The following is a 14,130-nucleotide window of genomic DNA, read 5'->3' on the forward strand; positions in this document are numbered from 1 at the left end:
GGACCTGGGCACAGGTACTTTCTTTTTTATAAAGCTCTCTCCCAGGTGATTTGCAGCTGGGCTTGAGAACCTTAGCTAGTACTTAGCTATTCCCCAACATTAAAAAAGTTATATAAATCTTATGCTATGATTTATAGTTATCATATTTTATAATTGCTGATATTTTAGCACTGTCTGTAGTAGAGGTACTTTAGAACTTTAAATGAACCAGTTTGTTAAAGAAGGTGGCATAATGGAAATAAAATAATCAAAATGATTATTTTTCAAAGAAAATAGTAGCATGATGGGATCTGATTAAAAAGGAAGTATACCATCGTAACTTGAGCTCAGAATTAGGAGCTTTGCTGCTTTGATTCAAATCTGAAATTTACTTACTCTTTTTTGAAAATTTTGTGTATAAACATAATGTTGGTGATAGTAAGCTTAGGTTACTTGTTGGTTCTTATTCTGCTGTTGAAATAGAAATTTTCTACTTGTTTTGAATTGCCATTTCATTTGTTTACCTTGCACTCTGATATTATGTAGGGCATATACCTGCTTTTAAAATGAATAACTACTTATACTAAAATTTTTATGTCATTAGATGTGATTTCACAATATAGAAAAAAAAAAAACCTTAACATAGACTGATGAACAAGAACAGACCCAGAGATAAGGAGCCATGGGTCAGACTGTTGGACCTCAAAGGGAGGGTGGGAATAAAAAAGAGAGATCAACCAAAGGACTTATGCGCACACATATGAGCCTAACCAGTGGTCAAGGATAATAGGGGGGTGGGATCATGAAGGGGGTATGGGGGATTGGAATGGGGGTGGAGGACAAATATGTGATACCTTAATCAATAAAGAAATTAATTTTTAAAAAACCACCTTAAACCTAAGGAGAGCTTGAATGGTAAAAGAAATTCTAGAGAAACTATTTTTTTTAAATGAATCTATTACTAATTATTTGTTTTTTAATCCTCACTCAAGGATATATTTATTGATTTTAGAGAGAGAGGAAGGGAGAGAAAGAAACATTGATGTGAGAGAGAAACATCAATCCATTGCCTCCCTTCTCACCCTAACCAGGGACTGAACCCAAAACCTAGGTATGTGTCCTGACGGGCAATTGAACCTGCACCCTTTTGGTGTATGGGACTACATACACACCAACCAACTGAGCCACCTGGCCAGGGCTGATTAATTCTTTTGAATTATATATTTAATTAATTTATTATTTTTAAAATAATCCACTAGGTGCTCCAAATGAAATACTAAAATCAAGAGTTTTTCTCTTGTTAGTTGTTTTAAAGAACTGAGCATAATGTGTGACTGCAGAGAAACCAGATCGTTAAAAATTATGTAAATATCTTTTAGAATTTAAACATCAAAATGAGCACTCTTTGTAAAATGTTTCTTTGGGACATTCTCTAAAATTAGTGTTGCTGCTATTAATATTGTTTGAAATACTCTTGATTTTTAAAAAAAATCCTCATCTGAAGATATTTTTCCTTTGATTTTTAGAGATAGAGGAAGAGAGATGGAGAGACAGAGGGAAATACCAATGTGAGAGAGACATATTGATTGCTTACCACCCGCATGCCCCTGGGAGCCTGCAACCAAGGCATGTGCCCTTGACTGAAATCAAAACCAGGACCCTTCAGCCCGCAGGCCGATGCTTTATCCACTGAGCCAAACCAGCTAGGGCACTATTGATTTTTTTGAAGGGAATGTCTTAGTTGGGCAGTATAGCAAATAAAAGTTATGTGGTTGATTTGACTGTACTGGATTTTGATTAAAACTTGATTTAAAAACTTGCTGTTTTAAGTGATTGTCGGGGCCAAGGAATGCCTGGTGGAGAGTGCAGATGAAGTGATGAGCCTCCTGGAGATGGGGAATGCAGCCAGGCGTACAGGTACCACCCAAATGAATGAATACTCCAGTCGATCACATGCAATTTTTACAATCAGCATTTGTCAAGTTGGAAAAAATACAGAGGCAGCTAAAGATGGACCATGGTCTTCCCGTCGGCAAATTGTCTCAAAGTTCCACTTTGTGGATTTGGCTGGATCAGAAAGAGCAACGAAAACAGGGAATACTGGCGAACGGTTCAAAGAATCCATTCAGATCAACAGTGGGTTGCTGGCTTTAGGAAATGTAATAAGTGCCCTTGGGGACCCACGCAGAAAGAGTTCACATATTCCATATAGGGATGCTAAAATTACCCGGCTTCTGAAAGATTCCCTGGGAGGCACTGCCAAGACTGTCATGATCACTTGTGTCAGCCCATCTTCCTCGAATTTTGATGAATCCTTAAATTCTCTCAAATATGCCAATAGAGCACGCAACATCAGGAACAAACCCACCTTAAACTTCAGCCCCGAGTCAGACCGGATGGATGAAATGGAATTTGAGATTAAGTTGCTTCGAGAAGCTTTGCGAAGTCAGCAGGCTGGTAATATTAGCCAAACCAGCCAGATGCATCGAGAGGGGACTCCTGATAACAGGATCCTTTTTCTTGAGGACCAAGTAGCTCAGCTCCAAGGAGAATGTCTGGGTTACCAACATTGTGTAGAGGAAGCCTTCAGCCTCCTGGTGGAGTTAAAAGATACTGTCAGTCTAAACCAAAATCAGCAACAGAAGCTGCAGGAGTGGTTTAACATGACCCAGGAGGTCAGGAAGGCAATTCCCAGCTCATTCAGAGGAAGCCAAGGCATTAGAAACCTGGAAGAAGGAACACAGCATATTAGAGTTAACCAATTGAAGCGAGAGTTGAAGAAATGCCAGGTACATAGACACTGCTTTTATAAAATAACGTATTTAAGGACTAAATTTATTTGGGCAAGTAAAAGTTGCTGTAGAATGTCAGAAAATTTTTAAAAGGATTATATGTAGAAATCTCATTTGCCTTTGCTCTGTTTCTTCCTTTTCCTATTCTCATATTCATACCTTTCCTGGCTCCTCCTTTTTTTCTCTTGTAAAACCTATTTTAAGTTGTTATATTTGTTAAGTACAATCTTGTGGACCTGGTCATTAAATTTAGAGAATGAGAAGAAATTGTTTCAGAAACAAAATTTAGTTATACTTTAATTGAGTTATATCCCTCTATGGGTCAGTGGTTCTTGAAAGAAAAAATATTTCATTCCTTAAATTTAGAATACTGATTTTTTATAAAAGAAGCAAAATCATCATGTTTGGTAATATTTAAGAAATGTAGATATGTGCATGTATGTGTTATATGTATTGCATTTACATACATTGAGTTTAGAATTACTTAAAAAATTCTAAAAAAATTTTTATTAAAAAAACATTTACTGAGTGAAGATAATGTGTCACAGGAGAGGTAGTAAATAGCAAGATATACCTAGTTCTGCTTTTGTTGAATTTGCAGTTGGGTGGGCAAATAGATGTTCTGACAGATTTTTAAAGTAGGAAAACATAGTTAAAATGTAAAAATAGTTTAAAACATAGCTGTCTAGTTAGAAATCTTTCCTCAATACCTTTTTATATCTATTAGAAAAAGCCAATTATATATTCTTTATTATAGCAGTCATTTAAATTTTGTTCACAGGTTTCTTTTTTATTATTTTTTTATTGATTTGAGAGAGAAAAATCAATGAAAGAGATACATCGATTAGTTGCCTCCTATACACCCCCTGACTAGAATCGAACTCACAACCTAGGTACGTGCCCTGATCAGGTATTGAACCCGCGACCATCTGGTGCATGGGATGATGCTCCAACCAATTGAGCCACACAGGCTAGGACTGTCTGCAGGTTTCTTAAAATCAAGTTCCACCATTGTATCTATCGATATTTACTATATTAGAATTAAAACAAAAATTTAATTACTAATTTATTAAAAAATAACAATAATCTGATTACATGATAATATATAGACTATTTTTCATGAACAATAATATTTCCAGAAACCAAAAAATTAATAAGTGAAATTGTTTTACATTTTTGCACATCTCTTTAATATCTGGCTTAATAGAAGACAGGTAAATTTTTATATCTGCTTCAGCATTCAGTTTGTCACAATATGTTGTTTTAATTGAAATATATGAAGGAAATCCAGCATCATATAATTTATAATTAGAAGGAGAGAATATTTAATGCCTTTTTTAGATAATTGTGGATATTCTTTGAAATCCACAATTATCTAAAACTCAACAAGTAGAAATTGCCTAAAGATTATTTGCAGTGTCAGATTTCAAACTATTTTATTACATTAAGATCTATACATTAGAATTCAGAAGATGGCGGCTCACAGGACAGCAGGGAGAGACAGTGACAGAGTAAAGCAGTGCGAGGAGCATGTGGGGAAGTATGTGGTGTGTGCGTGGGTGAGTGAGGGACAGATAGATATCTCAGGAATGCCAGGGACTGGCAGATTGGGCTCGCCTTGGGCACCCCGACGCTGGTTTGGCTTTGGTGTGGAAAGCACATCATCTTGTAGAAGGAAGTAAAGGAGGCCAAGAGTGCTGCCCCACCAACATCCGGACTGACCTTGGGCAGAACCCCCGGACCTGGGCAGGGAGCCGCTTGCCAGCTATAACCTGCGTGGAACCATCACCGTGCCCCAGCAGTGAGCAACATGGTACCGCGACGTGGGTCCCAGACGACTTCAGTGGGAGCACATCAGCCAGATCTTCGGAGCAGAGTCTCCAAACCAGAGCCCAAACCCAGCGCCCCAGGATCCCACGCTTCAGGTCCTCGTGCTGTGAGTGCAAGCTATGGGTTCCCCACTCCCCGCTCCATTCCTGATACCAATACAGAACCTCAGCCCAGTGTGTCCTACACCCCTGCCCAGATGGAACCCTAGCCAGGTGAGCGCCCTGCCCCTGACACTGACTGAGCACGCTCTGCAGCCAACTTAGAGCCCTCACAGGGCACTGAGTGAGGGCCTTACCCCTTGTGCAGACTGAGCATGCTCTGCAAACCAGTTTTGCACTCCACTGCCAGCTTAGGCAAAGCCTGCACAGGGCCAGCACCCTGCCTCTGGCACAGCCTGAGTGCACAGTGCCATCATCTTTATCCCCTGCCTCCATCTTAGGCAGAGCCCTTGCAGGGTGAGCATCCCATCTCTGGCACAGATTGAACACGCCCAGCCACCAGCATAGGAAGAGCCCTTCAGGGCAAGTGCCCAAGCCTTGGCATAGACTCAGTGTCTCCAGCGCCAGCACAGATAGACCCTTTGGCTGGGACACACCCCACTCTAGCATAGACAGCTGCAGCCCAGAGTGGGATAGCATCTGGCTGAGACAGAACCTTGCACCAGAAAAAAAAAAAAAAAAAAGAACCTTGCGCCAGTGGGTGATCTGCCATCAGCACAGACAGAGCCTTCTGCTAGTGTATACCCTGACCCCAGGATAGACAGACAGCTGTCAACCGGTGCAAGCCCTACCCACAGCACAGGTCAGAGCTGCTGGCGCGACCTGGTGTGCCAAATCACGGGTCACAGGACCACACTGCAAGTGCACTGCCAGAGGGACCTAAGCTGCAGGAGCACAGTGAATTGCATGCCAGAGGGCTCTGGGCTCTCACAGAGAGTAGCACTACTAGGGGTACTAGGCACCCGCCCCCACCAACCTGAGAAAGGGATAATTGAGGAACCAGAACTGTGAGAGAAGGGGTTACAACTCAGAGCAGAGACAAAAAAGGTATGAAATTCAAGGGAGACCCAGCCCCTGGGGCTAGCGAGTCCATGGCCATTGGACTGTGAGAGGCCTAAATCCCTTACACACCAAGCAGGTAGCCCAGGGCCAGAAAGAGACAGCAAAAATGGGGAGAGAGAGAAAACCAAGATGGCGACATAGGTAAACACCTGAACTTGCTGCCACACACAACCACATAAAAACTACAACTAAAAGACAAAACAAATATCATCCAGGACCACAGGAAGGCTGGCTGAGTGGAAATTCTACAACTGGAAGGAAAGAGAAAAGTGCATTGAGTCCCATAGGAGGTGCGGAATTGAAGTGTGGAGGTACGAAGGAACACTTAAAAGGGGATGGTAGCTGGGTATGCTGTTGTCTTTTTGAATTGGGAGGGAGATACAAATTCCTGACTGCTCTTAACTCCAGTTCCGGGCAAGACTCTGGGGACCCAGACTCATACAGGGAAAAACTGGACTGTCTGACATTGGGTCAGAACACAAGGATGGCTTTCTGTCAGAGCTGCTTGCAGCAATCATTGTTTCTGCACAGTGCCGCAAGACACAGAGGCTGGGGGCCTCTTTGGGGTAGGGCTGACAGGAAGCCATTGCTGTTTGCTTCACCCATGATTCCCTGAGACCATGCTCCACTCAATTTACAACCCCATCCAAGATATGTGCAGAGGTGTTTCCATATGAATGGCCTGGCCTTTCTCCACCTAAAAACATGTCAAACTGCAACTGGATCAGAGAGCCCCAGAGCCTCCAAAAGAAGGCCTAAGGCTGGATAGCAGCTTGCATTGCTTAACAGCTGGGCTTCATCTCGGCACCTCCAAACCCCAAACAGAGGAGGAATCCGAAGATCTCATTGTAGCTCCTGTTGGGTGGCCTCAGGCAGTGGCTGACTTTGCACCTCCGTGGAGATCCCAATGATCAGAGTGAGATCATCCAGATTACAACTCTTCACATCTTTAAGACACACACTTAGGGAGCAGACTCAGTGAGCACATAAGCCTCATAGAAGCAAGTCCTGCCCCATAAGGGTGTCTCTAGCACTGAAGTTCTCCCATTGTAGACACAACTGGTCCTCATAGTCAATTGGCTTGGAAATCAATTCCTCCCAGTGATTACAACAACACTGCACACATCCCACAAAGGGGTGCACTAAGAGTGTCTACCTCAAGTGAATGGGGAAGCTGAGCCACTAGGTCCTATAGGACACCTAGCATACAAAGCCTGCCACTCTTATCAATTCAGGGAAGTAGCCAAAATGCAGAGACAATAAAACAGGTCACAAATGAAAGAAATGGAGGAAAGCAACTGGATATAGAGTTCAAAACCACAGTTATAAGGTTACTCGAGAATCTTCTAGATACATCTGAGAAATTTAGTGAGATTCTCAAGGATTTGAAGAGGGCAAATTAGAAATTAAGCATATACTGACTGAAATAAAGGATAATATATAGAGATCCAACAGCAGCTTAGAGGATCCCAAGAATCAAGTAAAAGATTTGAAATACAAAGAAGCAAAAAAAAAAACAACAGGAAAATCAAAAGGAAAAAAGAATCCAAAAATATGAAGATAGTGCAAGGAACCTCTGGGACAACTTAAAGGATATCAATATCTGAATTATAGGGGTGCCAGAAGAAGAGGGAGAACAAGATATTGAAAACCCATTTGAAGAAATAATGACAGAAAACTTCCCCCATCTGGTGAAAGAAATAGACTTACAAGTCCAGGAAGTGCAGAGAACCCCAAACAAGAGGAATCCAAAGAGGATCACACCAAGACCCATCATAATTAAAATGCCAAGAGCAAAAGAGAAACAGAGAATCTTAAAAACAGCAAGAAAAAAAGTTTGTTACCTTAAAGGGAGCATCCATACGATTGTCAGTTGATTTCTCAACAGAAACTATGCAGGTCAGAGGGGGAAACCCAGATGGCATAGGTAAACACCTAAACTGCTACCTTGCAGAACAATTTAAAAACTACAGCTAAAATACAAAACATCTATCACCCAGAACCACAGGAAAGCTGGCTGAGTGGAAATTCTACAACTATAAGGAAAGAGAAAAGAGCATTGAGACGTGCACAAGCACTGAAAAGCTGAGGTACGGAGGCAAGCGTATCGGGCTGGTGGTGGGTGACTGGGTGCCCCACTTTTTTCAACCCGAAGGGAGATAAGCTCCTGATTACTCTGAACTTCAGTTTCTGGGGAAATGCTGGGGACCCAAACTCCCAACAGGGAAAAGCTGGACTGTCTGCCATCCGGTCGAAAAGTGAGGGTGACTTTCTTGTAGAGGTGTGCACAGCAATCATTGTTTACTATGCTGGGGCACGAGACGTGGGGGCAGGGAAACTCGGAGACACAGAGACGGCTGACTGGCAGCCATCGCTGTTTTCCACACTAGCCTAGTGACTCCATGAGACTCCGCCCTGCACAATTTACAAATCCACCCAAGCTCCTTGCAGCGGCTTTTGCATATAAAAGGCCTGCCCTATCTCAGCTTACCCTAACAAACTGCAGCTCTGGTCAGATAGCTCCAAAACCTACAAACTCCAAGCAAAGAGGAGAAAACTAGTTCTCACTGTAGCTCCTGCTTGGTGGCCTCAGATAGTAGATCTGACCTGCATCCCATTGGAGATCCAGAAGCTAGTATAACTAGTGGTTATTGTGAGACGACACCAGATTTCAACTACTCACATCCATAAGTGACACATTCAAGAGGCAGACTCAGTGAGCACCAAAGCCCCACTGAAGCAAGTCATGCCCCATAAGTGTGTCTTCAGCTCAGCAGTACTTCCATTATAGACACAGCGGGTCCTCACAGCCAATAGGCCTGGAGGTCAATTCCTCCCAGTGACACCAACAATAATCAAGACTTAACTACAACAAGGCTACACACACAGTTCACAAAGGGGTGCACTAAAAGTGTCCACCTCAGGTAACTGGGAGGCCGACCCACTGGCTTATATAGGACACCTACCACACAAAGCCACCCTACCAACTCAGGGGATTAACGAAAATTTGGAGACTAAGAAACAGATCACAAATGAAAGAAATGGAAGAAAACAAACAACCGGATATAGAGTTCAAAATACAAGGTTTTTCAAGAATTTCCTAGGAAAGTCTGATAAATTTAACAAGACCATCAAGGATATGAAATTAAACATACACAGACTGAAATAAAAAATATTATACAGAGACCCAACAGTAGACTAGAGGAATGCAAGAATCTAGTCAAAGATTTGAAATACAAAGAAGCAAAAAACACTCAACTGGAAAACAAAGAGCAAAAAGAATCCAAAAACTTGAATATAGTATAAGAAGCCTCTGGGACAACTTTAAGCATACCAACATCAGAATTATGGGGTTACCAGAGGAAGAGAGAGAGCAAGATACTGAAAACCTATTTGAAGAAATAATGACAGAAAACTTCTCCCACCTGGTGAAAGAAATAAACTTCCAAGTCCAGGAAGTGCACAGAACCCCAAACAAAAGGAATCCAAAGAAGACTTCACCAAAACACTTTATAATTAAAATGCCAAGAGCAAAAGACAAAAAGAGAATATTAAAAGTAGCAAGAGAAGAACAGTTAAGCACCCATATGATTGTCAACTAATTCTCAACAGAAACTATGCATGCCAGAAGGGAGTGGCTAGAAATATTCAAAGTGATGAATAGCAAGAACCTATAGTTAAGATTACTCTACCCAGCAAAGGTATTCATAATTGAAGGTCAAATAAAGAGCTTCACAGATAAGAAAAAAGCTAAAAGAGTTCATCACTACCAAACCAGTATTATATGAAGTGCTGAAGGTATTCTTTATGAAGAAGAAGAAACAAGTAAGGGTAAAAATTATGAACAAGAAATACATTGCTATCAACAAGTGAATCTAAAAATCAAGTGAATTAAAAATCTGATGAACAGAATAAACTAGTGAATAAAATAGAATCGGGGGCATAGAAGGGGAATGGATTGATAATTCTCAGGGAGGAAAAGGTGTGGGGATTGTGGGAAGAAACTGGACAAATACACCTATCAATGAGGACAGTTGGGGGGAGGTAAGGGCAGAGCGTGGGGTGGGAACTGGGTGGAGGGAAGCTATGGGGGGGGGGAGGAGAAACAATTGTAATAATCTGAACAATAAAGATTTATTAAATTAATAAAAAAGAAACTATGCAGGCCAGAAGGGAGTAGCAAGAAATATTTAAAGTGATGAATAGTAAGAACCTACAACCAAGATTATTCTACCCAGCAAAGCTATCATTTAGAATTGAAGGTCAGATAAAAGCTTTACAGATAAGAACAACTAAAGGAGTTCATCACCGCCAAACCAATATTATATGAAATGCTATAGGATATTCTGTAAGAAAGAAGAAACAAGTAAAGATAAAATTATGAACAACAAATACATATCTATCAAGTGAATCTAAAAATCAAGTGACTGTATTTTCCGGCATATAAGACGACCCCTAATTTTACAGTTAAAACATAGGTTTAGGCCTATATTCGCTGTATAAGACTACCCCCCACTTCCGAGGCAACACCAGTTCTTTTTTTTAATAGACCGCCTCTCTGACTCTGGCCAACCTGTGCAGGCTTTTTTTCGTTTCAAAAGTCGTCTTATATGCTGGAAAATATGGGAATTAAAAATCTGAGGAACAGAATAAACTGGTGAATAAAATAGAATCAGGGGCATAGAAAGGGAGTGAGTTGATAATTCTCAGGGGGGAAAGGGTGTGGGCATGTGGGAAGAGACTGGACAAAAATCGTACACCTACGGATGAGGACAGTGGGGTGGGGTATGAGGGCAGGGGGTGTGGTGGGAACCAGGTGGAAGGGAGTTATGGGGGGGAAAGAGGAACAACTGTAATAATCTGAACAATAAAGATTTATTTTTTTAAATGGGGAGACAAAAAAAAAAAAAAAACCTAAAGGAAAGAAAAGGAGGAATCATCAGGAGAGGAATTAAATGAAACTAAGGCAAGCAATTTGTCAGAAAAAGAATTCAGAATAAGGGTCAGACAATTCATAAACTGGATGGATGACAAAATCAACAACCTGTATAAGAATTAGGAAGAAATAGTGATATAGCTACAATAAAAAACCTAATTGGGAGCTTTCAAGAGTAGACTAGGAGAAGTGAAGGACAGAATTAATGAATTTAAAGACAGAAGCAAAACGCACCCAATCTTAACTGCAATTGGAGAAAAAAATGAAAAGGCAGGGGAAGAGCCTAAGGGAGCTTTGCAACAAAATGAAACAAAGCAACACGTGTGTAATAGGAGTGCCAGAAAGACAGGAAGAGGAACAAGGGTTGGAAAACCCATTTGAAGAAATAATGTCAAAAAACTGTCCTGATTTGGGGAAGAACAAAATTATATAAGCACAGAGAGGCCCAAATAAGAAGCTTCACAGATTTAAAAAAAAAAAAAAAAAAAAGGATAAGGGAATTTATCTCCACCAAGCCAGCAATTCAAGAAATGCTAAAGGGACTGGTATAAAAAAAATATAAAGGGAAGAAGGAAAACCGACACAAAGAAATAAAAATGGCTACAAACAAATACCTGTCAATAACTTTAAATGTAAATGGACTAACTGATCCAATCAAAAGATATCGAGTGGTTGAGTGGATAAGAAAACATGGCCTACCCCAAATAGCTGCAGAAATCTTGAGAAAGAAGAACAAAATAGAAGGGATATCAATATCACATAGCAAGTTGGATTACAAAGCCACCCTTCTCAAAACTTCCTTGTACTGGCACAAGAACAGTCATACAGATCAATGGAATAGAATAGAGAATCCAGAAATTAACCCAAACCACTATGCTCAATTAATATTTGACAAAGGAGGCATGAACATACAATTGAGTCAAGACAATCTCTTCAATAAATGGTGTTGGGAAAATTGGACAGATACATGCAAAAAAAATGAAACTAGACCACCAACTTACACCATACACACAAAAAACCCCCCTCAAAATGAATAAAGGACTTAAATGTATGATCGAAAACCATAAAAATATTACAGGAATCAACAGGCAGCAAAGTCTCAGACATATGCCAAAGCAGTTTCTTCACATATACAGCTAGAGCAATGGAAACTAAAGAGAAAATAAATAAATGGGACTACATCAAAATAAAAAGCTTTTGCACAGCAAGAGAAACCATCATCAAAACAACAAGAAAACCCACTGCATGGGAGAACATATTTGTCAGTGTTATCTCAGATAAGGGCTTAATCTTCAACATTTACAGGGAACTCATACACCTTAAAAAATGAAAGATAAACAACCGGATCAAAAAATGGACAACGTACATAAGTAGATACTTTCCAAAGGAGGACATAAGGAAGGCTAAGAAACATAGGAAAACATGTATGATCGAAAGTCACTAATCACCTGAGAGATGCAAATCAAAATGACATTAAGGTACCATCTCACATCTGACAGAATGGCTGTTGTCAACAAACGACAAGTGCTGGAGAAGATGTAGAGAAAAAGGAACCCTCATGCACTGCTGGTGGGAATGCAGACCGGTGTAGCCACTGAGAGACAGTATGGAATTTCCTCAAAAAGTTAAAAATGGAACTCCCATTTGACCCAGTGATCCCACTTCTAGGAATATATCCCAAGAAACTAGAAACACCAATTAGCAAGGATATATGCACCCCTATGTTCATAGCAGCACAATTTATCATAGCTAAGATTTGGAAACAGCCTAAATCCCCATCAACAGCTGAGTGGATTAAAAATCATAGTAAAAGGGGAACCAAGATGGTGGCATAGGTAAACACCTGTACTTACTGTCTTGCACAACCACATCAAAACTACAAGTAAAAGAAAAAACAAAATATCCACAACCACGGAAGGCTGGCTGAGAGGAAGTTCTACAACAAGAAGAGAAAAGCACATCTAGACTCGTAGGAGATGCGTAAGTGCAGAAGAGAGGAGGTATGGAGGTGCGCCCAGAAACGGGCTGGAAACTGAGTATGATGTGGTCTTTTTCAATGCGGAGAGAGATAGAAGCTCCTGACTGCTCTGAATTCCAGTACCAGGTGAGACTCTGAGGTCCCAGACTCATTTGGGGAGAAACTGGACTGTCTGGCATCAGGCCAGAACATGAAGGTGGCTTTCTCTCAGAGGTGGTTGCAGTGTTTATTGTTCTTGAACGGGGCCCAGGGACACAGAGACCAGAGGGACTCTTTGGGGCAGGGCAGACTGGAAGCCATTGCTGTTTGCTCTGCCCTCTGATTCCCAGAGACCATGCCCCACTCAGTGTACACACCCAAGCTGAGCATAGAGGTGTTTGCATATGAATGGCCTGGCCTTTTGCAACCTAACCTCACAAACTGCTGCTGGGTCAAAGAACCACAGAGCTTCTCAAAGTCTGCCTAAGGCCCATCAGCAGCCTTCATTGCTTCACTGCTATGCCTCATCTGGGCACCTCCAAACCTCAAACATAGAGGAGGAACCTGCAGATCTCTCTGTAGCTCCTGCTGGGTGGCCTCAGGCAGGGGTTGACTTACCACTCTGAAAATGCAGAGACAAAGAAACAGGTAAAAAATGAAAGAAATGGAGGAAAGCAAACGACGATATAGATTTCAAAACCACAGTTATAAGGTTACTGAGATTTAGTGAGATCCTCAAGGATATGAAAAAGGACAAATTAGAATTTAAGCATACACTGATTGAAATAAAGGATAATATACAGAGATCCAACAGCAGACTAGAGGACCACAAGAATCAAATCAAAGATTTGAAATACAAAGAAGCAAAAAACACCCAACTTGAAAACCAAAAAGAAAAAGAAATACAAAAATATGAAGATAGTGTAAGGAGCCTCTGGGACAACTTCAAGTGTACCAACATCTGAATTATAGGGGTACCAGAAGAAGAGAGAAAACAAGATACTGAAAACCTATTTGAAGAAATAATGTCAGAAAACTTCCCCCACCTGGGAATGCCAAGAGTAAAAGACAAAGAATATTAAAAGCAGCAAGAGAAAAACAGTTACCTACAAGGGAGTACCCATAGGACTGTCAGCTGATTTCTCAATAGAAGCTATGCATGCCAGAAGGGAGTGCCAAGAAATATTCAAAATGATGAATAGCAAGAACTTAAAACCAAGATTATTCTACCCAGCAAAGCTATCATTTAGAATTGAACGTTAGATAAAGAGCTTCACAGATAAGAACAACTAAAGGAGTTCATCACTGCCAAACCAGTATTATATGAAATGCTGAAGGGTATTCTTTAAGAGGAGAAGAAGAAAAAGGTAAAGATAAAATTTATGAACAACAAATGAAAGAAGTGCCAACAAATACATATCTATAAACAAGTGAATCTAAAACTTCAGTGAAAAAAATATGATAAACAGAATAAACTGGTGAATATAATAGAATCAGGGGCATAGAAAGGGAGTGGACTGACAATTCTCAGGGGGAAGGGGGAGTAAGGGGTACAGGGAGAAACTGGGCAAAAAT

The 14,130-nt window shown here is 40.8% G+C and overlaps 1 protein-coding gene across 3 annotated transcripts in view; it reads left to right on the plus strand.

Moving 5' to 3' along the window:
* Positions 1-14,130, plus strand: part of KIF27 (kinesin family member 27) — a 79,630-nt gene that overhangs the window by 16,841 nt on the left and 48,659 nt on the right. For 2 of the 3 annotated variants that reach the window (XM_084899371.1, XM_084899372.1), the window contains one exon: positions 1,810-2,768. In XM_084899371.1, coding sequence (XP_084755497.1) covers positions 1,810-2,768 — 959 coding nt within the window. Of the gene's footprint in view, positions 1-1,809; positions 2,769-4,502; positions 4,708-14,130 lie in introns of those variants that run through there. The other variant, XM_084899373.1, reaches the window with a different exon arrangement.

This window comes from Pipistrellus hanaki (assembly GCF_964339955.1).
Source record: "Pipistrellus hanaki genome assembly, chromosome: 11".
In the NCBI taxonomy this organism is placed as follows: Eukaryota; Metazoa; Chordata; class Mammalia; order Chiroptera; family Vespertilionidae; genus Pipistrellus; species Pipistrellus hanaki.